This window comes from Silurus meridionalis, chromosome 1, assembly GCF_014805685.1.
Source record: "Silurus meridionalis isolate SWU-2019-XX chromosome 1, ASM1480568v1, whole genome shotgun sequence".
In the NCBI taxonomy this organism is placed as follows: domain Eukaryota; kingdom Metazoa; phylum Chordata; class Actinopteri; order Siluriformes; family Siluridae; genus Silurus; species Silurus meridionalis.
Window position 1 is genome coordinate 9542988 of NC_060884.1, and position 23740 is coordinate 9566727.

The 23740-nt window shown below is 35.4% G+C and overlaps 1 protein-coding gene across 1 annotated transcript in view; it reads right to left on the reverse strand.

The window, feature by feature from the left end:
• The window catches only part of mtss1 (MTSS I-BAR domain containing 1), a 38297-nt gene extending 16915 nt beyond the window's left edge, over window positions 1–21382 (reverse strand). The window contains exons 1-4 of the mRNA XM_046851736.1: window positions 20630–21382; window positions 13233–13294; window positions 8875–8948; window positions 5389–5473 (exon numbers count right to left, since the gene is read on the reverse strand). Coding sequence (XP_046707692.1) covers window positions 5389–5473; window positions 8875–8948; window positions 13233–13294; window positions 20630–20701 — 293 coding nt within the window. The 5' untranslated portion in view covers window positions 20702–21382. The remainder of the gene's footprint in view (window positions 1–5388; window positions 5474–8874; window positions 8949–13232; window positions 13295–20629) is intronic.
• Between the last annotated feature and the right edge of the window lie 2358 nt (window positions 21383–23740).

Genomic DNA, 23740 nt, shown 5'->3' on the forward strand with positions numbered 1-23740 from the left:
CTCGTGGAATGATGAGATGGACAACATTAGCCGATGCATAACCACTTTACTTGTTTTTATGAAGATAGATTAGCAGGTTTACAGTCTTTTCCGAAGTACAATACCCATAATGAATTTCACTCTGGACTTCAATACCAACTGATAGTAGCCTTAAAGAAACAGCTCTCATTTTCCCTCTAATGCAACAATTGTCTCAGCGTTCGTGTTAATAACACTGTCTTTATTATTCTATAATATAATATATAATAATATATAATAATATAATATAATAAGATTCTCCTTCCAAACAATAACTCTCCTCCTCCCCTTCTACAAACGTCGTCTCCTGCAGCGAGTCTTCTCAAAGGGAAAGTACCCGGTAAAGATGTTTTCCTCTTCTGTATGTTTTTATGTGGTATGATTTTAATATAACATGTTAAAAGTAAATAATATTAGTGAATATTGCCTTTATTTTTATTTAAGTAATATTTTTGGTTGTCCAGAACGAATTACTGAAGTTTCTGTTCATTATTATGGGGAAATTTGTATCGGGATACGAACTTTTCAGGTTACGAATAAAGTACCGGAACGAATTAAATTCGTAACCCGAGGTTCCACTGTGTGTGTGTATGTATATATATATATATATATATATATATATATATATATATATATATATATATATATATATATACACACACACAGAACAGAACAGTACAGTACACACTTAAGGCATCAAAACTATGAATTAACACATGTGGAATTATATACATAAAAAAGTGTGAAACAACTGAAAATATGTCATATTTTAGGTTCTTCAACGTAGCCACCTTTTGCTTAGATTACTGCTTTGCACACTCTTGATGCCTACTTTGAAGAACCAACAATATGAAATATTTTCAGTTCACTTTTTTATGTAGTATATAATTCCATATATACAGGGAGTGCAGAATTATTAGGCAAATGAGTATTTTGACCACATCATCCTCGTTATGCATGTTGTCTTACTCCAAGCTGTATAGGCTGGAAAGCCTACTACCAATTAAGCATATTAGGTGATGTGCATCTCTGTAATGAGAAGGGGTGTGGTCTAATGACATCAACACCCTATATCAGGTGTGCATAATTATTAGGCAACTTCCTTTCCTTTGGCAAAATGGGTCAAAAGAAGGACTTGACAGGCTCAGAAAAGTCAAAAATAGTGAGATATATTGCAGAGGATGCAGCAGTCTTAAAATAGCCAAGCTTCTGAGCGTGATCATCGAACAATCAAGCGTTTCATTCAAAATAGTCGACAGGGTCGCAAGAAGCGTGTGGAAAAACCAAGGCGCAAAATAACTGCCCGTGAACTGAGAAAAGTCAAGCGTGCAGCTGCCAAGATGCCACTTGCCACCAGTTTGGCCATATTTCAGAGCTGCAACATCACTGGGTGCCCAAAAGCACAAGGTGTGCAATACTCAGAGACATGGCCAAGGTAAGAAAGGCAGAAAGTCGACCACCACTGAACAAGACACACAAGCTGAAACGTCAAGACTGGGCCAAGAAATATCTCAAGACTGATTTTTCTAAGGTTTTATGGACTGATGAAATGAGTGAGTCTTGATGGGCCAGATGGATGGGCCCGTGGCTGGATTGGTAAAGGGCAGAGCTCCAGTCCGACTCAGGCGCCAGCAAGGTGGAGGTGGAGTACTGGTTTGGGCTGGTATCATCAAAGATGAGCTTGTGGGGCCTTTTCGGGTTGAGGATGGAGTCAAGCTGAACTCCCAGTCCTACTGCCAGTTTCTGGAAGACACCTTCTTCAAGCAGTGGTACAGGAAGAAGTCTGCATCCTTCAAGAAAAACATGATTTTCATGCAGGACAATGCTCCATCACACCGTCCAAGTACTCCACAGCGTGGCTGGCAAGAAAGGGTATAAAAGAAGAAAATCTAATGATATGGCCTCCTTGTTCACCTGATCTGAACCCCATTGAGAACCTGTGGTCCATCATCAAATGTGCGATTTACAAGGAGGAAAACAGTACACCTCTCTGAACAGTGTCTGGGAGGCTGTGGTTGCTGCTGCAATGTTGATGGTGAACAGATCAAAACACTGACAGAATCCATGGATGGCAGGCTTTTGAGTGTCCTTGCAAAGAAAGGTGGCTATATTGGTCACTGATTTGTTTTGTTTGGTTTTGAATGTCAGAAATGTATATTTGTGAATGTTGAGATGTTATATTGGTTTCACTGGTAAAAATAAATAATTGAAATGGGTATGAATTTGTTTTTTGTTAAGTTGCCTAATAATTATGCACAGTAATAGTCACCTGCACACACAGATATCCCCCTAAAATAGCTAAAACTAAAAACTACTTCCAAAAATATTCAGCTTTGATATTAATGAGTTTTTTGTGTTCATTGAGAACATGGTTGTTGTTCAAATTAAATCCTCAAATAAAATTAATCCTCAAAAATACAACTTGCCTAATAATTCTGCACTCCCTGTAATTCCATGTGTTAATTCATATTTTTGATGCCTTCAGTGTGACTCTACAATTTTCATTGTCATGAAAATAAAGAAAACTCTTTGAATGAGCAGGTGTGTCCAAACTTTTGGTCTGTACTGTATATATAATATATATAAACTTTTGGTCTGTACTGTGTATATAATATATATACACAGTACAGACCAAAAGTTTGGACACACATGTCCAAACTTTTTATATCCCAATGTTATATGGGATGCACCGAAATAAAAATTCTTGGCTGAAAACCGAAACACCGAAAGAAATTATGCCAATTATTATTACCATTGCATTTATGTCTATGACTGTGTACTAACCTTACTAAAATCAAGGCATTTCAATTGCATAAATTAATATTGAAGTTTTAAAGAATAAATCAATTACAAATTATGAAAATATTTATTTATAGCACATTGCAACAATGCACAGGATAAAATTAATTAAAATTTAAACTTAAATGTTTAACTTAAATGCACTCGTGTACATTAAATAATAATGTACAGGCCCTCTGGCCTGCTGAAAGGTTGTAAAATTAAATATGTTCTTTCATAAAAACAAAGTGCATTCAGAACAAGTGCAACTGCTTAAAGATACAACAATAAAACTTCCTGCCTTTTCAAAAACGTCCGCCACAGACGGAGTGCGCATGCTCGGAGGGGTTTTGCTTTTCTGTGCCGCGTTCCTCTCATATTCAGCATAGCGATCGGGATGTTTGGATTTCAGGTGATAAATTAAACCCGATGTGGAGAAAGTCTTTGCAGACGAAATTTCGGCATTACATGTTTTGCAAATCGCTATCCGTGGGTCTTTCTCAGAAATACTGAAATACATACACCGCAAACATGTTGCTTCAGACATGCACGTGCGGGCCGCGGTTTCTGTTTGCGTCATCACAACAAACTGTTTCGGCCGTGTTGCTTAAAAATCGTGTTGATCAAAGTCTTTCGACCGAAAATTTTCGGTGGCCGAATATTCGGTGCATCCCTAATAATAAATAAATATATATTATATTTTATATATTTTATATATATATATATATATATACATACACACACACACACACACACACACATACATACACACACACACACACACACACACACACACACACACACACACACACACACACACACACACACACACACACACACATATATACACACACACATATATACATATACACACACACTTGCAAATCAGAGATATTCAACCCCTAAAGAGTTTTAAAGATTTCTAAATAAAAAATCTTTTTAAAGTGCAGTATTCTGCTTTGGATGGCTTCTTAATGAGTTTAGTGATGCATAAAATCAACACAGAAAATTTATTATGTAGTATTTGTGTGTAACAGTATAGTTTGTTAAGATTGCCATGTCACAATTATTCAACCCCTATATAATATTGTTGATTTTAAAGCTTTCTGACCGTTTTTATGGCCTGAAATAGAGCTGAAACATCATTAAGCCTTTGGGAACTCTATAACAATCCTTCATTTGCTTCAGCTGTGATGCATATATAGACCCCGAAGGTGTTCAAGGTGAGTTGCAGTCATGGGAAAGACAAAGGAGCTTCCACAAATGCTGAGAGAGGACATTTAACATTCCAAGACACACCATTGGGTGCATTATAAGGAAGTTTAAAACTTATGGAACAGCTGCAAACCTGCCTGGCCGTGGAAGAAAGCTCACAATTTCATCAAGGGCCCATAGCAACTTAGTCAGGACAGCTAAGAAAAACCCCCTTGTGACTGCAAGACAGCTACAGGATGACATGATGAAGGCTGGTACAAGTGCTTCTGCCACTGAATAATCAAGGACTTCATGGCTGGACGCACTCCACTCTTGACCTTAAGGAACATCAGGAGTCGACTAGAATATGCCATTAGGAATTTGGATAAAACTACAGAGTTCTGGGAGACAGTTCTATGGACTGATGAAACCAAACTGGAACTTTTTAGACATATGGAGCAGCGGTATGTCTGGTGTGCAAAAGGTCAGGCTTATGACCAGAAGAATACCATCCCCACGGTCAAGCACGGAGGTGGGTCAATAATGATGTGGGGCTGTTTTTCTGCAGCAGGAACTGGCAATCTTGATTGTGTACCCGGCATCATGGAGTCCCAGAAAAAACAGGTCATTTTGAAGAAGAACCTGGTTTGGATCATTGGATCTTCCAGCAAAACAATGATCCCAAGCACACCTCCAAATCAACCAAAGCTTGGTTGGGGAAATGATGCTGATGTGTCCTGGAGTGGCCTTCTCAGTCACCATATCTAAATCCAATTGAAAATCTTTGGTGGGATTTGAAGAAGGCAGTTGCAGCACGGAAGCCATCAAACATCACTGAGTTAGAGGCTTTTGCACGTGAAGAATGGGCAAAGATTCCAATCGAGAGAAGTAAGGAGCTTGTCAGCACTTATCGAAAACTCTTGTTAGAAGTTATAAAAACTAAAGTGCGCTCCACAAGGTACTGAAGCTGGGGGTTGAATAATACTGCACATGCTCATGTGTTACAAGACATACAATTTTCATTGGAACTTCAAAGTTAAGTCAACTTCTGTTGTCAAAATAACTCATATGTATCATGTATCATTTCATGAGGTTTTTTTTTTTTTAAATTTATTTTCATTATCTTTCATCAACGTCACTATTGTCTATTGAGGTGAGGGGGTTGAATATTTCTGATTGCGAGAGTGAGTGTGTGTGTGTGTGTGTATATGTATGTATGTATATATTTTATATATATATATATATATATATATATATATATATATATATATATATATATATATATATATATATATATATAAATAAACATTCTAACACCACTTTAGAGTTCAGAAAAGTGAAATGTGTACATCTGTTTTATGAAAATAAAAAAGGAAAATACTTAAAGGACATTCTTACGTAGTAAAGAGTTTTAATTTGTTCTCAATGCTTCTATGTCTCATGCACATTCTGGTCAGTGCTGAGCCAATTTCTTTTGTTGCCCCTGTAAAGCAAACAAAACAAACAAATAGACAAATTTATATGAAAAACAGACATGAGCTTGTAACGATGTTAAACAGTTACCTTATTTAAATCATGTGCCTGATCAGAATATCTTGTGAATTTTTTATTTGCTACACAGGCAGGCAAAAAAAAACAACAAATAGTAATGTACAGCAAACCTGAATTAGAAATTTGTATTTATTATTAATATATGTATATTATACATACTTTTTTGACAACAAAAATCATATCAAATGTTTAAACTGAGAAAAATGTTAGGTCAGTGTTTAATTGGATGGCTGTAACATGTCAAGTTGGGAAAAGCCATGTTTACCCCTGTGTAGCATCTCCTCTTCTTTATAAAAACAATATATGTCAGAACTTATAGGACCAGTTCCTGGAGTTTTAGGAGAGGAATGTTGTCCCATTTGTGTCAACTGAGTGCTGATAAGATGGATGGTCCCTCTCGTTTTTAGTCCAGAAGACGTGGCGTCAAAAGTTTCCAAAGAGAATTTTGATTTGTCTGACCACAGGACATTTTTCCATTTTGCCTCAGTCCAGTAAAGAAGCTTTGGCACAGAGTTTCTGGATCATGTTCACATATAACTTTTTTTGCATGATAGAGTTTCAACTCATTTTCTACTCAAGCATTTTTGGATGACATGGCAAACTGAGTTTAAAGACTGATTTCTAAAGGTGTTTGAGCCCATTTAGTATTTTTCATTTTTCACCCTTGTCCCTTGCACAAAGTCTCCAAGAGAGTCTGTAAGATACTCTTTTTATACCCAATCTGTTACGGATCTTCTGACAAATAACCTCATAGTCTTCAGCGCCGCGTCAGTGTGACCGATATTCCATTGTTCTCACATGTTAATGTTTAGCAGTAGATTAAATAAAAAGGGAGAAGAGTAACCATAACTAACTATGCATCATTCTAAAGCTCTAAGCCTCAAGCAGCAATTTTAGATCACTTTTTTTCATTGTATAACGAATTTATTTGCTGAACGTGTGTAAGCAGTACACACAACCATGCAAAAAAAAAAAAATGCAGTACTTACACAATTATTGTATTAACGAGTCAAACACATCCGCCGCTGCAAATCCCGGTTTATTAGGAAAGATAAGGCTCCACTAAACAACATGCCGTAAAGCATTTCTGCTCCAATTAAACAATAGTGTTGTATTTAGATGGATGTTTTTTTGTTTCACCAACTTCGTTTGGTGTTTTGTCTGTATAAGTTTTGGAATTACTTTCGCATAAAACAAAAACTGCATCTTGCTGGTAAAAAACAAATATGGCTGGTAAAATACAGTGTTATAAAACAAATAAAACCACACACTAAATAAATAAAGAGGCGGAATCTCTGGCTTGAGTCTACAATCCCGAGGCAGGTGTTCAGGTGATGTTTATTATCAGCCCACCTATCATTTCAAACCATTTATTTCCATTATGGCATTATGGAAATAAAAATTAGTGATGGAAAATGTAGCCAATGAGTGCAGGATTCTAATGATATATGGGAGGATTTTATTCCCCGTGTGGCAAGTTCTTAGCTTTATTAATATTTAGAAACTCTTACTGGTCAAACAGCACACGTGCACAGTAACACCAGGAAGTAAATGCAGCTCTCATTTCTGCTCAAACAGCTGTTTTGTGCTAACTGAGCATTTGTTTACAAAAAAAACGAACAAAAAAGAAAACAAATAAAAAATGGACAGTCAAAAAAGTCGTTTTATCGGAGATTTGCACAAAACAGCAATGAGGAAAACATTCTTGGGGGTGGAGTAACAATAGAGACTTGGAGATCTGCATGAGAATGGAAAATCTGAACCTATTTTATATCTATAAGATACAACATATCTCCCTTTACAGTTTTTACAATGTTACACATTTTCTTGCCCATTTGTTTTTTTAAGAGAAATGCTTGAAAAGTAAGTGTGTCTGTCTGTGTGTGTGTGGTTGTGTGTGTGTGGGTGTGAGAGAGAATTGTGGAGATTGAAATGGCCGTACATCAATATGAATTGCCATGACTGTAAAACAATAGCTTATCTGGCTACCTGGTCAAGAATATGAATACAAACTCAATATCAATAGCCAAACATGTGTAACAATGGCCTTTAATGGTTAGCCATTAATTTATATGCAGACTGTATGAATAGAGTATGAATTGCCACCTGAGTTAGCAGGTGGCTCTCAAACAGGGGGAGGAAGAAAAGGATCAGACATAGTCTCAGATAAATGTTTGTAGGAATCGCATTTATAATGAAAATCTTTTTTTTTTTTTTTTTAAATATGAACTCATGAAACATATGGCTTTTAACCCATTACCGTAATTTCCGGACTATAAAGCGCACCCATATATAAGCTGCACCCACTGAATTTGAAAAAGATTTTTATTTTAAACATAAATAAGCCTAAAACTAATGAACTTTACACAGGCTTTAACAAAAGACAGTGTCTGTTCACGGTGTAACGGGTGAAATATGTTCACAACTATTTGTCCCGAAAGTTTATCTTTTGGCATCGTCGTGCGTTTAAGAAAAATGTTTTTTTCTCCCGATGCCGTGCAGCTCAGAACACAGGTGAGGTGCGTTTTTTCGTTTCCGTTCGGAAATGTCATTGGTCTAATGTTATGGGGTTCAGTTTTTTGGCTTGAAGTTTGTGAAACCGGGAAAAACCCAGGAAAAATTCATAAATAAGTCGCTACGCTGTTTAAGCCCGGGGTTCAAAACGTGGGAAAAAAGTAGCGGCTTATAGTCCGAAAAATACGGTTCTTTTCTGGATTGCTACATTACAGAGTTCATGTATTTATATATGAAAAAAAAAAATTTAATTCAGGAAATTCATTTTCACAGTACTTCATCTATACGGTTCTATAACATCTTTTTGAGCAATATCAACTTTGATATGACATAAGCTCAAATTGTGTCCTTTTTAAATATATTTAAATTGTGTATGTAGCCCACTTTTATCAGGAACTGTTAACATTTAAAGTTAGGTAGGGCATTTTCAGCTGTGAGCCCAAAAAAATGTAGCGAAGGCTAACAGGTTAACCTAATTAGTCGCAAAATGTTCTTCCAGGCATTTCCTAGAGGGCCTTTCAGTCAACTGATGTGGAAACTGTTTACTGCATGGATCAAAAGCTGTATGTTCTTTATTAGTAACTAGAATAATTGAAAGTACTAGGCAAACCTTTTTGTTTAGGCAAGAATTTTGTTAATAGCTTAGCTTTATCTTTTTTAATAAAAAAGCAGATAAGGAGGGTTTAGGTTTTATAATGTTCTCATACATTTGCAAAAGATATTATACACTTTTATAACAACTAGATTTTTCTACACTAACGCAAGCTAAATCAAAAGATTAAATAAGTAACTAAAAGAAAAGAAAACAGGATTTCTCACCTCGTGTTCCAGTTGCAATATCAGCAAGCTTCTGAAAAGCATCCAGAAATGAGCCGACGACAATGATGGTTGTCCTATTACAGAGAGACAAAAAGCAGAACATGAAGACATTTGAATTTGCATAAATCAGTGCTCCGCCATTTACACTAACATCTATCATTTTAGAAGGGTAGCAAAGTGAAAAGATCGATATGACTCCAAAGTTAGCATTTTCTCTTAGCATAAAATTGGCTTGCTTGATAATATTGTAGTGTTTTGTTTTGTTTGCTTATTTGATTTGAATACAAGAAAAAAAACATTCAAGAATTCTCAAGAACTGCATACTTAAAATACTTTATTCAAGAAAGACAGCTTTCTAGTGCAATATGTACAGCTGGAAGCCTAAATGATTAAAATATATTTTTGCAAAATAATGCGATTTGATTGTTTTCCTTTTCAAACTATTGAGGCTTATAAATAATATAAGTTTTAATTTGGGATCCAGCCTGTAATAAAAGACATGACATTTTTGCTCACCCACACCTGCTGCTTACTTACATGTTAAACAGCTTTAATAATGGGGTAGTAACCTTATTTCAATTGGGTAAAAGGGTAATGCATCTTGTAATAATAGTTCACGACATGCCAGTGAATTTTGGTGAAAATTCTAAGGCACAATTCTTATTTGCTGATGAAAGTCTGAATGGATCAGAAAAAATAAGAAAAAAAAAAAAAAGAAAAAAAAAAAAAAGAAACAGTACAGTTATTGAATTTCAATATTTGTTCTAATGTTGAATATTTAAATCAACTAAAAAAAATTTAATCCAAAGCAATGGCCATTTTTTTCTTTATAAAACATGTATAAAGTTGAAGCTGTACTAAACTTAAAATTTGTGAATCAGTAGTCATATTTAATTTATGTGATAAATATCCTGTAGCTCAATTAACTACATAAAGGACTGAAACTGTTCTGGAAAAGTACAGACCAGAAGTGTGCGGACACCTGGCTTTTTGAGCATCACATTTGACATTTAGTCCGAATTTGCTCTTATAATTTCCTCCACTCTTCTGGGAAGATGTTCCACAAGATTTTAGAGTGTGCTTGAGGTGATTTGTGCCCATCAGCCTCGTGTAAAATCAAGTACTGATGTAGGGTAAGGAGGCCTGGGGTGCAGACAGGGTTCCAATTTATCCAAAAGGTGTTCAGTAGGGATGAGATCAGAGCAGGCCACTCAAGATCTTCATCTCCAAACCATGTAAACCAGATCTTCATGGAGCTTACTTTGTGCAAAGGGGCATTGCATTGCTGGAACAGGTTTGGTTTTCCAAGTTCAAGTGAACGCAAAAATTTTATTATAGCGCATCCAAAGACGTCCTATACATTTGTGTGCCTGCAGCTTTGTGGTAACAATTAGGAGAAGAACCACATATGGCAGGAAAGGTCAGGTGTCTAATACTGTCATCTTTATAGTGTATTAAATTAGGTCCAAAGTGCTTCAGCATTAAACATCCAACGGAGAACAATTTATTTATGGCTCTTTTAACACCATGCCAGCAACAGTACCCATTTTCATGGCAGGGTGAAGGTATGTAATCGGAGACATTTTAGTAATCTTTATAAAATAAAGTCTTCATGTCAAAAATGGCAGCAATATTAGGCGCTTCACTTTAATACTTTATAAGAGTTTATTTTCTTGGTTAAACATTTTAGAAGACTCCCAAGTAAGGTAGTTTCTGAGGTAAAAGTGTTGCCTAATGTTATAAAGAGCATAACAGTTTGTCATTTTTGTTTTACAGGGAACACATGTTGGGGTTTCTTCACGGCTTAGTAGAAAAGCATGTGTAAGTCTTAAGTGTTCAACATGATATCTTGTGTATATGGTGTGATCATGTCTAAATTCAAAATTGTCTTCAGATATAGCAGAATTGAGGAAAACCAATAAATACACCAACAGATCCTACAAACAGCAATTTCACTTTAATTGTTATATTGTTTGTGGTTTTCGAAACAAGCAGCCATATTATTACTCATTTGTGCTATACATTTATTACACTCCCTGTAATAATTATTACGTATATTACTAGATCTGATTAGCACAAGTAGGCTTTATTCTGTCATTTATCTTAAATGAATTTATGACAAAAAACACTCGCTGAAAAATAGTTCTGTGCTTATATGTATGCTGGTGATATAAACAGGTGGCGTTTTAAGGGTTTTAAAACAAGAAACATATGAAATACATTCTTGTAGTGATTAACAGACTGATGTGCGTTTTGTTCACAATTGTTACCATTAATAAAATGCAAACATTATTTAAAATACTTTCATTCAGTATATTTCAAGTAATAATGTAATTCATGCACTCATAGTTACTGTTGCTAGCAATGGACAAATGGACTTTGCTTGCTCATTATGGCTTGTGCACTTGTCTGGGACACAAGAAAATATTTTTAGCCATACCAAAGATTGCCAGAGAGTCTGTCTCAATTACAGCCTTTCTACTATTCACTAACTTTATTTTCTTATTTAGGAAAAATGTATTATAATGACCTTTGCATGTCTAGCCTACATATACACAGTGCTCTTGCACACAAGGTTTACAGATGCAAGCAATACTGATGCATCTCCAACATTTCACATTATAATTAAGTAATTTTTTTCAAAATGTTAGCTTCCCAAATATGTCTCTCATACAAGGACACATGAATTTTGCACCTTAGAGAAGCAAATGTTGCTGTCCATCAATCTGGTTAGGGTTATAAGGCCATTTACAAACAATTTAAAGCAATTAAAGAGAGCCATTTAAAGCTCATTAATGTATAGTGAGGAAAACTATCCACAAGTAAAAGACAGTTAACAACATTCCCAGGAGTGGTCATCCCAGCAAATTCACCACAAGTCCATACCGTGCAATAGTCAAAGAAACTGCAAAAATCCTTAGACTCTACAGCCCTCAGTTAGCATGTTAAATGTTAAAGATAGTACAATCAGAAAAGGTCTGAAAAAATATGGTTTGTTTGGAATGGTTGCCAGGAGAAAACCTTTTTCCCCAGTAAGAGAACATGGCAACACAGCTTAGGTTTGCAAAGTTGCATCTGAGCAAACTTCTTGGAACAATGCCCGTTGGACAGATGAAAAGATATCTGGCCATAATGCACAGCACCACATTTAGCAAAAACCAAACAGCATATCAGTAGTGCTGCAGCTATCGATTATTTTAGTAATCAAGTATTCTAACAATTAGTCCATCGATTAATCGAGTAATTAGATAAGAAGTCCCTTTTGTTCATTAAAGAGAAATACTAAACATACAAGACCAAATAAGACAGCTCTCTTAAAATGAACAAAAGGGACTTCTTATCTAATTACTATGAACAAAACTATAAAATGAAATTAACAAAACTAAACTCATTTAGTGCATTTAATTGCCATATGACATCAAAATGCAAATATAAATAAATAAATAAAACATCATGAATAAAAATATTTTAAAAAAAAGGGTAAACGCACTGTCCGAGGTTTTCTTTATGTTTTAGTTTGAAATAATCCTAAACTTTGGCCTGAATCTTCTTTTTCGCTGTTTTCTCTCCGTTCCTGCATTTTTCATCCTGCAGCGTCTTCTGTGTTTACCTGTTCAGGGGTCTCATTTATAAATGTGGCATACACAGAAAACGAGGCTAAAAATGTGTGTACACCACTTTCAACGAAAAGGTTGCGATTTATAAAAAACAAACTTGTTGGGAAAAGGTGCGCACCTGTAAGTAAACTCTGAGCCTGGCGTGCGCACAACGTGAAAACACAGAAGGCGAGAAGGGGAAATTGGTGACACCGATTGCGCACACAACGTTTGCGTGGAAAGTGGAGTACGCACGTTTCCAGCCCGTTTTGTGCATACGCCATAAATGAGACCCAAGAGCGCTGCAGGGTTTAGCGGGTGGTGCGTCAGTAATAATGGTCCGTGGGGAAAAACAGTGCTCTGTGTGTGGTTAATTGGACTAAAATTTACAAAACAAATTTGCCTCAATGCTTTTTTTGTATTCAAGTTGCTCAAGAAATCGCTTTAGCCCTACATATCAGCACAAACACCTTCTACCAATTGTCAAGCACAGTGGTAGAAGGGCAGTCATTGAGTCGATCATGAACATCTCTTTATACCAAAGTATTCTAGAGTCAAATGTGAGGCCATCTGTCCCACAGCTAAAGCTTTACCAAAGTTGGGATAGAATGCAACAGGACAGTGATCCTAAGCACATCAGCAAAACAACAGAATGGCTGACAAAAACAGTATCAAGGGCATACTTTCTGTTTCATATGTGTATAAAGGTATCCGATAACCCGATGGCTGAAATGTGTGTGTAGACAAACAGGCAACTCTTACCTTAGCTGAGACTGTAACTTGGCCCCTTTTGTAACAAAGTCCTCCCAGGCAGGGTAACTTGCCTAAAGGCAAACACAAACAGAAAAAGGAGTAAGGTTATTTAGACCTTAAACAGAGGCAAATCATTAGACTGAGTTAGGTCTAGCCTCAGATATCCTCCAACTTGCATAAAAATTTAATGAAAAACTAACCAAAATCATGATCTTAAACTGGATATCCTAAAAATCTTTCAGATTTATATAACATGTAAAGATTAAAATACTACTACTAATAGAGTAATAAAATTAAACAGATCTTTGTTCTGGTCAGTCAAATTCACACTTGAATACATTGATACAAATCACCTGCAAGAGAGTATTTTCTGATATTTACATCACAATGCTCATTATGTGCTCTACCATTTCTTATACACTAGACAGAGAAGAAAAAGAGGAAGAAAAAACACCAAGTCAAAAGGAAAAATAAGAACAAAAGTTAGCTGTAGAATTTTTTATTATATAATACACTAATGTGATCTGAAAGTAAAATCAATGCTGGTATGCTGTGTTTGATGAAAAAAAATCCTGAAGAATGCAGTATGTTGTGTTAAAAATGGATTTTACCAGAATAAGGAAAGATACAAAATCATGAATATTTTTCTCATTTGTATATTTAAGCTAGTAAGCATATCATGATATGCTTATCACATAGGGCTGCAACAAAAGGTCAAAAGGTTTAGACAGACATGGATAGCAAAAGAAAAGCAGATTTGAGGTCTGTATGCCAGGAAAATCCAAGCACAAAAATGACAAACAAAAATCCAAATATAACCACATACGGAAAATAAATGTACATGTGAAAAAAAAAGTGTTTGAAACCCTTGTGCACACAAGTTATCTATGCACACGCAATACAAGCTGAAACGCGCGAGGTAAAACCTGTACGCACAAGCAAAATAATTCTCCGCCCTCAGATGCTGCTTCTTTTCTTTACTATCGCATCTGCTCGCACGAATATGTCCATTTTGTCTTCAATGCTTTTGCTGAATATTTGATGGTTCATTTTGCCAACTGTACCATCAAATATCACTGGCTAAGTAAATCTTTTGTTAAAGATGTTCTTTGCAAAAGCTGGCCCTAGAGAGCATTCTTCTCATGTGTGCTAAGGAAGAGTTCATACAGGATGAATGCATTATTATCAGCATTAGCGAGATGTTGTGGAACTTTGTAGCGCATGACGGCTAATCCTATCAAGAGCTAGTTAATGCTAAGTATGATGGAATTTGGTTTATTAAAAAGATGGCACCAGGATGCAGGACAGACATTTCAGAGTTATTTACCAACACAGTGTTGAAGGTCAAAAGTCGTAAGAATAGTTTGGCTGAAATGACTGGCTAAATAAACAACATTAAAGGAGACTCTGCAACTCAGCAATGGGGACATTTCATCATGCATTTTGAATCCTACAGATTTTCTTTTTTATGCATACTTCGGTATGACAAATTTTAATGTTTGGCTGGCTTGTGCTATTTTTGCATAGACTACAAATAGCAAATCCTTTTACATGTGGTGCAAAACCAAAATATTGCCAAACAGCCTGCACTGGCTTTAGTACAAACCAACCTAACATCTGTGTTTGCATCCGTTAATTTAAGTTTTTTACTTAAATACTCAAACCATCTGGTACCAGTAAATATGCCACAGTTATAGAAATCTGTGAACATCTTTTTCACCCCACCCCTGTTGAAATGAACATTAACTGAAGCTCTTGACCTGTATTGCAATAATTATATGCACTGCGCCAAAGCCACAATGTATCTTGCAAACAAGATGTCAACCAATAAATCAGATAAATCACAGTATTCTCACATTGCTCCACATTTAACAGAGCAGCGGCGGACTCTGGTAGACGAGGGTCGGTCGCTACAAATAGTATAAGTTGCTCTGTGGATACTGAATCTCTCATGCTGCTTTCAGATCTGAAAATTGGGAGGCTTACATTGCATATATTTCAGAATAAACACAAAAAAACTCCTTGATGTATGTTGCAAGACATCCTGGTTCCCTGACTGCAAACCACCCAGCATCTCCCCTCAACCAGTGACAATTGCTTTCTATAGAAGCACAAGAAATTCTATGGTTGCTTTGACCAGAAAAATATAACGGAACAGTTGCCATCAATGTTATCTTAACTACAGCACTATAAACGTAAGGTTTCAGACTTATTGCTATATAAACTACTGGCTGGATGCTAACTGGATACACTTTATTGTCCCTTTACCTGTTCTCTGGCTGTAACAAATTTGAACATAACCCAACAGCTCTCTGTGAAAAATTTGTCTCAGTACAGTGTATTGAATATAATTATGATCAGTAGAAGAATAGCCAGCCATGTTAAATACTTGCAATAAGCCAGCTTTCAGAACCATCCGAAAAGAGCCAGGCATGCAGCCAAACATGCTTCAACAAGATGCTACATTGAGATGATTCCATACATTTGTTTTGCAAACCCTGCTGGAGGAAAAGGGAGCCACTCTGTGCACTGAAACAGAAACCAGCAACTCGAACTCACTATTCATGAGAGTTAAAACATAACCCACTGCCATATTCAAACAACTAACAATAGGAATATGGCTCTCTAAAGCCACCACATCAAAGGTGATCCCTTCTGTAATATGCACAACAAACCTGTAAAAGAAACAAAGCAGTCACCTCAAGAGCAGTGAGGAAAATAGGCCATGGTGGAATTATAGGCTTCTAGATGTGATAGTAATAAACATTCACATGCCATGACATTGTTTACCTGTAATTTAATTAAGCCTAGTTAAGCTTTCTGTATAAGTTTCAGTGTAAATAAATATTTTCATGAATAATTTATCACAATAGCCTACAGGCAGGAATGACAAGTACATGACAAATCACTCTAAAAGGAGTGTCTCTCTGTCAGAGATGAGATGAAGCACACCACTCCCACCCCTTTATAAAATGCACTTCCCAAAAAAATAATGTAAGAAATTATTTCTACATTAAAAATATACACAAGAATGGAAAGAATATTTCTTTTATTTATTATACTGACTAAATTAGCAGAGTAACTTTTTTTTATTTCACCAATTTTAAATAAGCTATTCCTTTTCCAGCTGCAGATTTGTGTTGTTAGAAATGCATGTGCTCCAACTCCTTCTCTGTTGCTAAACAAATTAAGGAGGAAGCGTGAGCTACAGAACTGCCTGCTCTATTACTAATTTGTTTACTCGTCTGTCAGGGAGAATGTAAGATAGACGAGCAGTGTAGTTTAAAAAAAATACAATAAAAAAATAAGTTCAGGTGTGTTCAGAGCAGGTCTGACAAAAGGTCTTTAGCATCACAGTACTTAGGATGTGACTGTGGTGACATTTTGATTGTATACAATCTACAGTTGTCTCATGTCTACCCCTACTTGAAGGTCAACATGTACTTTCTTAATATTGTACAAAGTTATTGTCAACACTCCTAGAAATTGGAATGCAATAATCTCATCAACCATCAAGTTTCCATGTAATTATGAACCAGCACCGGTTTGGTGAGAATGTTCAGGGTATGATTGTTTGAGACCCTCCAGCACTTTAACCACAAGCTTGTCAAAATAAGTGCCTTTACTAAAATAAAAAAAAAAAATAATAATAATAATAAAATAAAATAACACTTTTTAAACAAATGCATACTAACCGCTCACTCTTAACGCTCCACTCTTCCAGATATCTTACAGCTTATTATTTCTCCAATGGTAAAGCCCACAAGCTTACCCGTGCAAATTTGACATTTAAATTCACAAAAAAGTGTGCATTTAGTTCATGTCTTCTTTTCCAGTTCTACAGTATTATGAGCTTGGCCCTTCCTTCTGCTTTAAAAACTTAAACAATTTGAGCATACACCTTAAAAATAAAAGGAAAGAACCGGTTCTTCCGAAATGCATATTTACACTATCTGATACATTGAAGCAGAATTTTTAGTTATTATAAATAAACCACAAAAATCTCTCTCGGACTTGCTCTTTACCAGTCAGGCATTTTAGAGGTATTACAGAACATGCCAGCAAGTCAGCCTGTAGCTGTACACAAAAAAATGGTGTACAAAATAAAGAAACAAATATAGAAACACAAACAAAAACCTAAGAGTGACAGAAAAATTAAGAAATGTGTGTATGTAAACTTCGATTTTTATTTCTTAGTACAATGCCTATCAAAGGTTTGGAAACACCCTAGTCTCAGTGTTTTTAAGAGATTCCTCTTAAAAAGAGGGGGGGGGCTAAATGTGAGAGGAAAGGAAAAAAAAAAAAAAAAAAAATCACAAAGCAGTCATAGGCAGAGTACAAATTTCCAGCTTCAATGCTTTTCAAGGCTATATTAAAAAAAAAAAAAAAAAAAAAACAACCCTGATAAGATAAGGATGGGAAAAGTCTGTAAACATACTTATGTGGATAAACTGTCTGCACAGATTGTGGAACTGGGACTGTGCAGTGTCCACCAACTAAGCACTTCTCACAGATCAACAACAGATCTAGCTTTATTAAACCATCGTATCTACATCTAACAGGTTTAATCCAGGCTCATGACCTGTCCATTTAATCTTCATCTTTCAGGAGAGCTCTGAAAAAGTATTTTAAATCAGCCTTTGGTCTGAATGGGACTGGACAATTGACTAATTTTTCAATTATAGTGCACTATAGAACATTCAGACAAAACTTACAAAGCTTCTATTGCAAGGCCGATCACACACCTAAAAAGGTTGGGATAGAATTGTTCCACAATGCCAAGGTATGACATTACTTCCTGGCTGGGAAACTGCCAAAAATCTTTGTGCTTTATTGATAAGCCATTCATTATAATAAAAATCTTAGAATCTCAGCTTGGTTTGGTATCTGGTCTTCCTGTGCCATCTTCCATGGTCAAATTCAACATTACTTCATATTTGGCAAATCACAAAGTCATTACATTACACTCCCTTGGCATGTTTTAAACGAAATCAATAGAGTATTCTTTTTTTTTTTTTTTTTTTTTTTGAGCAGTTAAAAATTTATTGTACACTTTTGTGAATTAGTTAAAGTTTTATGAAGCCAACCTATGGAAAAATTCAAAAGGTCCTTTTTTGAGTCATTCAGTTTGTTCTGAATAAGTCACACCAATGTCCAAATATGCCCTCACTTCCTGATTTAACTTTCAAAGTTGTATGAACAAACTGTCCTGCTGAATAACTTTTTCCCCCCAAGTTGGTCAGAGTTTCCTAGTCTTGGTTTATAATTGTAATACAATTTGTAAGTGGTATAAAATTTGTAAGCAAAACGTTTTTTAATTACCAAATTAAATTGTGCTAAATGAATTTAAAAGTGTGTTCAGGCCATTTTTAGACCCTGATCACAAAGTTAGATAGAGCTGAGTTACAACAGAGGAGTAACAAAACCCTGACATTGTGGGGTGAGACAGCAGAGCCTAATAAAGTCAGAGATGATGCAGGGGAAAATTAATTGTAATAACCAGAATAAATAACAATTCATATTAATCTCCTCCACAATTGTCTATACAATATAATTGTCAGCATGCCTGTAAAGTGTACATTTAGTAACACCCATAACTCCATAAAACAAAAAAAAAAGCTGAAAAGCACTAAAATGAGGATAAAATAAGTAAATGACAGACACATCTGGGCTCAGGTCTTAAAAAAAATCTAAATCACAGGGTGACGTGTTGGCTCTGAAGGAAGTGTTGCCACACCACATCTCCAGGGTCTCTAATTCAGTTACATGCTCAGTTTACTGTTTATGTTTTAGGTGTGACTTAAGTGGGATATAATGATGAGAGACAACGTAAACCGCTGTCTACACTGTAACTAGGTGATCATGAACACTTATTACATCACACAGAAAGAGAGTTTTCCTTAAATATTTTCAGCGCATCAGCGACTGTTAATAGTCAGCTAGAACGCTTATGTACTATTGAGTTTCTCAAACACACACACACTGTCACACACATTGTGCACTAATACGCCCCCAGCAGTGTAGCCAATGCCATTTTGTTCAAGTAGGAAGGTATGAGTCAAACAAACCTGAGGTAGGCATGAAAAACACTCTGGTTCAATCTAGACTGAGAAATACCCGTTTGGTCACATTCGACTGATTAAAAAAAGAAATGATTCAGATCCCATCTAAGCAACAGCAGAACAATTCTTCATATTTCATTGCTGAATGTCACTAATATGAAACAACCAAAAAATATAATTGGTATGTGTAATTGAAATTAATAAGCAATTTAAACTGATACCAGGTATAAAACTGCAGTAAACCAACACTAATTGTGATCTGAAGCTGATCAAAGGAGGCTTTTATTTCATGATCATAGAAGCAAACAGACGTGAAATTCAATGAACAAATATGAATAAATTCATCCTGATCATAGTTAAAATATGGATAAATGCTTATAGGAAAAATATAATTCTGATATTGTATTTGGTCCTTTGGCACATACACACACACACACACACACACACACACACACACACACACTAATATACATACATATATATATACACACACATCTATATAGATAGATAGATAGATAGATAGATAGATAGATAGATAGATAGATAGATATATCTATATCTATCTAATATATCTATATCTCTATCTCTATCTCTATCTATATATATATATATATATATATATATATATATCTTTGTTTTTCTAAGCAGATTTTATACACAATTATGAATGAAGACTCTGGTCGATGCTAATATATGATTTTACAATAATGCTCCCGATCCATTTGGGTTTTTCAGCTTTCCTCAGGATTACATAACTGTAATTTCACAGTTTATACGTCATTTATTTATTTATATATATATATATATATATATATATATATATATATATTTATTTACATATATATATATATTTATTTACATTTATATATATATATATATATATATATATATATATATATATATATATATATAAATGTATTATTATTATTATTTATATATACATATAAATTTATATATATATAAAATTATATATAAATGTATTTACATTTATTCATTAAACGCAGAACCAACTTATTATAAAATGTCCAAATGGCAAACATATACGGATTCTTACTATTTGTGTGTTCAATAAGATTTTGGAAGCATCATTTACAGTGTTGTAGGACAAACAGTTATCGTTGTTGTTTCTCCCTTTCAGCAGTGAAGCGACCAACCAGAGATCTGTTGCTATCCGAGATGGAACCTGGACATTTGCTTTCTGTAGCCAAACAGCTGGTAAGTAACTTGTGCACCGGGCACATGGCAGAACAAGGCGGATATACAGCACTGAGAGGTTCTTATGAAGTCCGTTAAAAAAATCGAGTATTTTCGTTTAAGGTGTTCGTGTTATCATTTTCTTTTTACCTTCATGTCGTTCATGATAGATTGGAAGAGTCCTCCCAGCGCGCTGCACTCCTTCTCCATTACCGCATCCATTTTCCACGAGCGAAAAAAAAAACCCTCACCAAAAACGCTATTATCTTCGTATGACAATTAAATGATCGTAAATTAAAAAGAATGGTGAACGATATGTTTAAGTAGCTATAGTTTCCTGCCCCTGGACGGGCAGACGCTACAATAAAGAAAAGCAAAATATTGTGGGGAAACTGCGTATATGTCAGGTAGAATAGTTAGCACTGGTTTGCTAGCCGGCTAACTAGCTTTTGCGACGAGCTCGATAAAAAACGTACACCACTGCAAATTCATCTCGTTTGCTCGGGCAGCGAAAAGCTTTCAGCTGTGTTCACAGATCACCAAGCAGCCCGCAATCCATACTCGGTTAAAGAAGTGTCGTAAGCACAGGAACTCTGCTAGACTCCTCTGAAGGCAAGGAAACTGCCCGGCTAGTTCCCAACTTCACCTCACTCAACGTTCAGAAGGAGACCTATAGGATCAATAATGCAGCCAACCAGATCGCTTTAAATTCCTCCTGTTCTCCCGTCCAGTTTATTCAGTCAGCGGCGTGCTGCTGAGGTGATCCTGAATCCTCTCCCTGACACGTATTTGAGTTAATAATACGCGCTTGTACTTCACAGAAACACTGACAATTGTTTCCACTCTGCTCCACGCACTCCGGTTCCTCTCCTGTGCGTGCGTGGAACAAGTTCCTGGGTTGTATTCCAAACGCCTCTCTGTTCCCTAAATAGGAGCACTAAGGAAGAGCCGCGTAGTTTTAACACTCTCTATAGTGCAGGAAAAGTCATTTGTGATTCAGCCCTGGTTTATGATCCAAAATTTAGGGAGTGGCCTCGTTTTTTTTGAGTTTTATCAGAGGCGAAATGTAAGCTAATTACAGGTAAAATAATCAAATATAAAGAAATACATTTAAAAACAAATAAACAGATAAAATGAGTTTTATTAACACGGTTTCGTGGGAGATGGTAAAAGTAATCACACTTGAGAGGGAAGAAACGTACTGCTGTTTATTTGTGACACGATGCAAACAGGACGCACAGAAAAGATAAACCTTTACATTACACTGTAGTGAGAAACAAACTATCTAAAATGTAGTGCTTTATAAGAGATAAGGGCTTCCGAGCAATGGACCACACAGAGCGCATGCGCACCCACACTAATTATTATTATTATTATTATTATTATTATTATTATTATTATTATTAATTATTCTAGTAGTAGTAGTAGTATATTTTTTCGTTTATTTATTCGGAATGTATGAGTTTATCCTTATAAGGTTATCCCCATTGAGAAAACAAGTAGTGATTGTGGCAAGAAAAACTATTACTATTACTAATAATACTATTATAGGGGAAGCAGTGTTCCTTTCTGCTTTGTATTTAAATAACAATAAAAAAATGTCAGTGTGAATAATTGCAAGAGCATGAAAATGCAACGTGTATAAAAAACAGAAGATCCACTTGAGAAGGGATAAAGGATAAAGAGCCCTCAGTATTTATTTTGAGATCTGATTATGCATGCTGGACAAATTAACCGAAATGAAGGGATTTGGACCCGCACAGATCTGCACGAACCAATGAGCAAGGCAGTGGATTTACCGCTGGAGAGAGTAAATAAGTGTTTACTTCCACACATCTATGCCTATAGAGCATTTATGATTTATTACCGGGCCACACAGAAAGAATAAAAACTTTTAGTTCATTTCCATTTTATTGACTTTTTTTTTTTTTTTAAATGACCACTTCTGCCTGGTACAATTTTTTTCTATCCTTAGATAAATCAAACACACGATTCTGCATTATGGTGCTATGACTTACATTATTACATTCTATAAGTAATAATTAAATAAAGAAAGAAATCATATAATATGTGTAATAGTAATATTAAATGCATCACACGTCTTGCTTAACACTGGTCCGTGGTGGACAAAAAGTTGGGGAGTGCTGCTGTAGACTATAGAGGGTGAACAATTACTTGGGTATAAATAAGTACATGTGTAAATAAATAAATAAATAAATAAATAAATAAATGTATAAATTGTTATTTTTTTTAGCATTGATTTGTTTTTTCTTTTAATTGTTTAACACATCCCATTTTGTTCTCTATAACAGTTATGTGTTCCTGCTTTTTAAATATCTACATTATGGTTACAAAAAGTTGAAAATTTGATTACAATTATTTCTTCTGCTTCTTTTTGGTTAAAGGTTATCACATTGATGTTGAAAAAACGTGTTTTTAGCAATTTGTGTAGGAAAGAACTTGTCAAGGCACAATCTCCTATAATTTAAACTCAATACCTGGAGCAACAAGTTGTTTATTCATTTATAAAAGATTGGTAATAGTGAAAGAGTCGATATGAGAGTGGAACATCTTCATAAACATGCAGGAACAATGGTCAAGCCTTTACTTTTCACAGGCCATATTACATTGAATAGCTGACTGGATCAGAGTACCTCCAAAATGGCAGTCCTACAATGGGCACATAAAGACCACCACTGGACCTTGGAGTAATTGAAGAAAGAGGCCCAGTCGAAATAATCATATTAACTTTTCCATCATGCAGAGGTCTTTGTGCACTTATCATTAACCTGAGGACCAGATTGCAGATTGGGAAGAAGGCAAGCTGTTACTTTGGCTCATACCTTCTACCTAAACACCGTTAGTTGTTAGTTAAAAAGTCAGTTACTGTGTTCATTAATATAAGTGGCCCTTTTTAGCAGGATAATTCCCCTACAAAACTGTACATTTATTCAGCAATGACTTAAAACACATACAAAGAGTTCATGGTGTTGACCTGGCCTCCAAACTCTCTAGGACATTCTACAGGACATAAAGAACTCACTGTTAATGTTTTGGTGCCAGATTACACAAAATGACTTCAGAGATCTTGTGGAGTCCATGCTTCAGTGGGTTAGAGCAGTTTTGGCAGCACAAAGGAGACCTACACAATATTAGGCTGAATTTTCATATAGCAGATTATTTATGAACTGTTGACTATGATTAAGTAAATATCAGTTTGTCTGTTAGGAAAGAAAACAACGTTTGCATGCAAAAAAATAT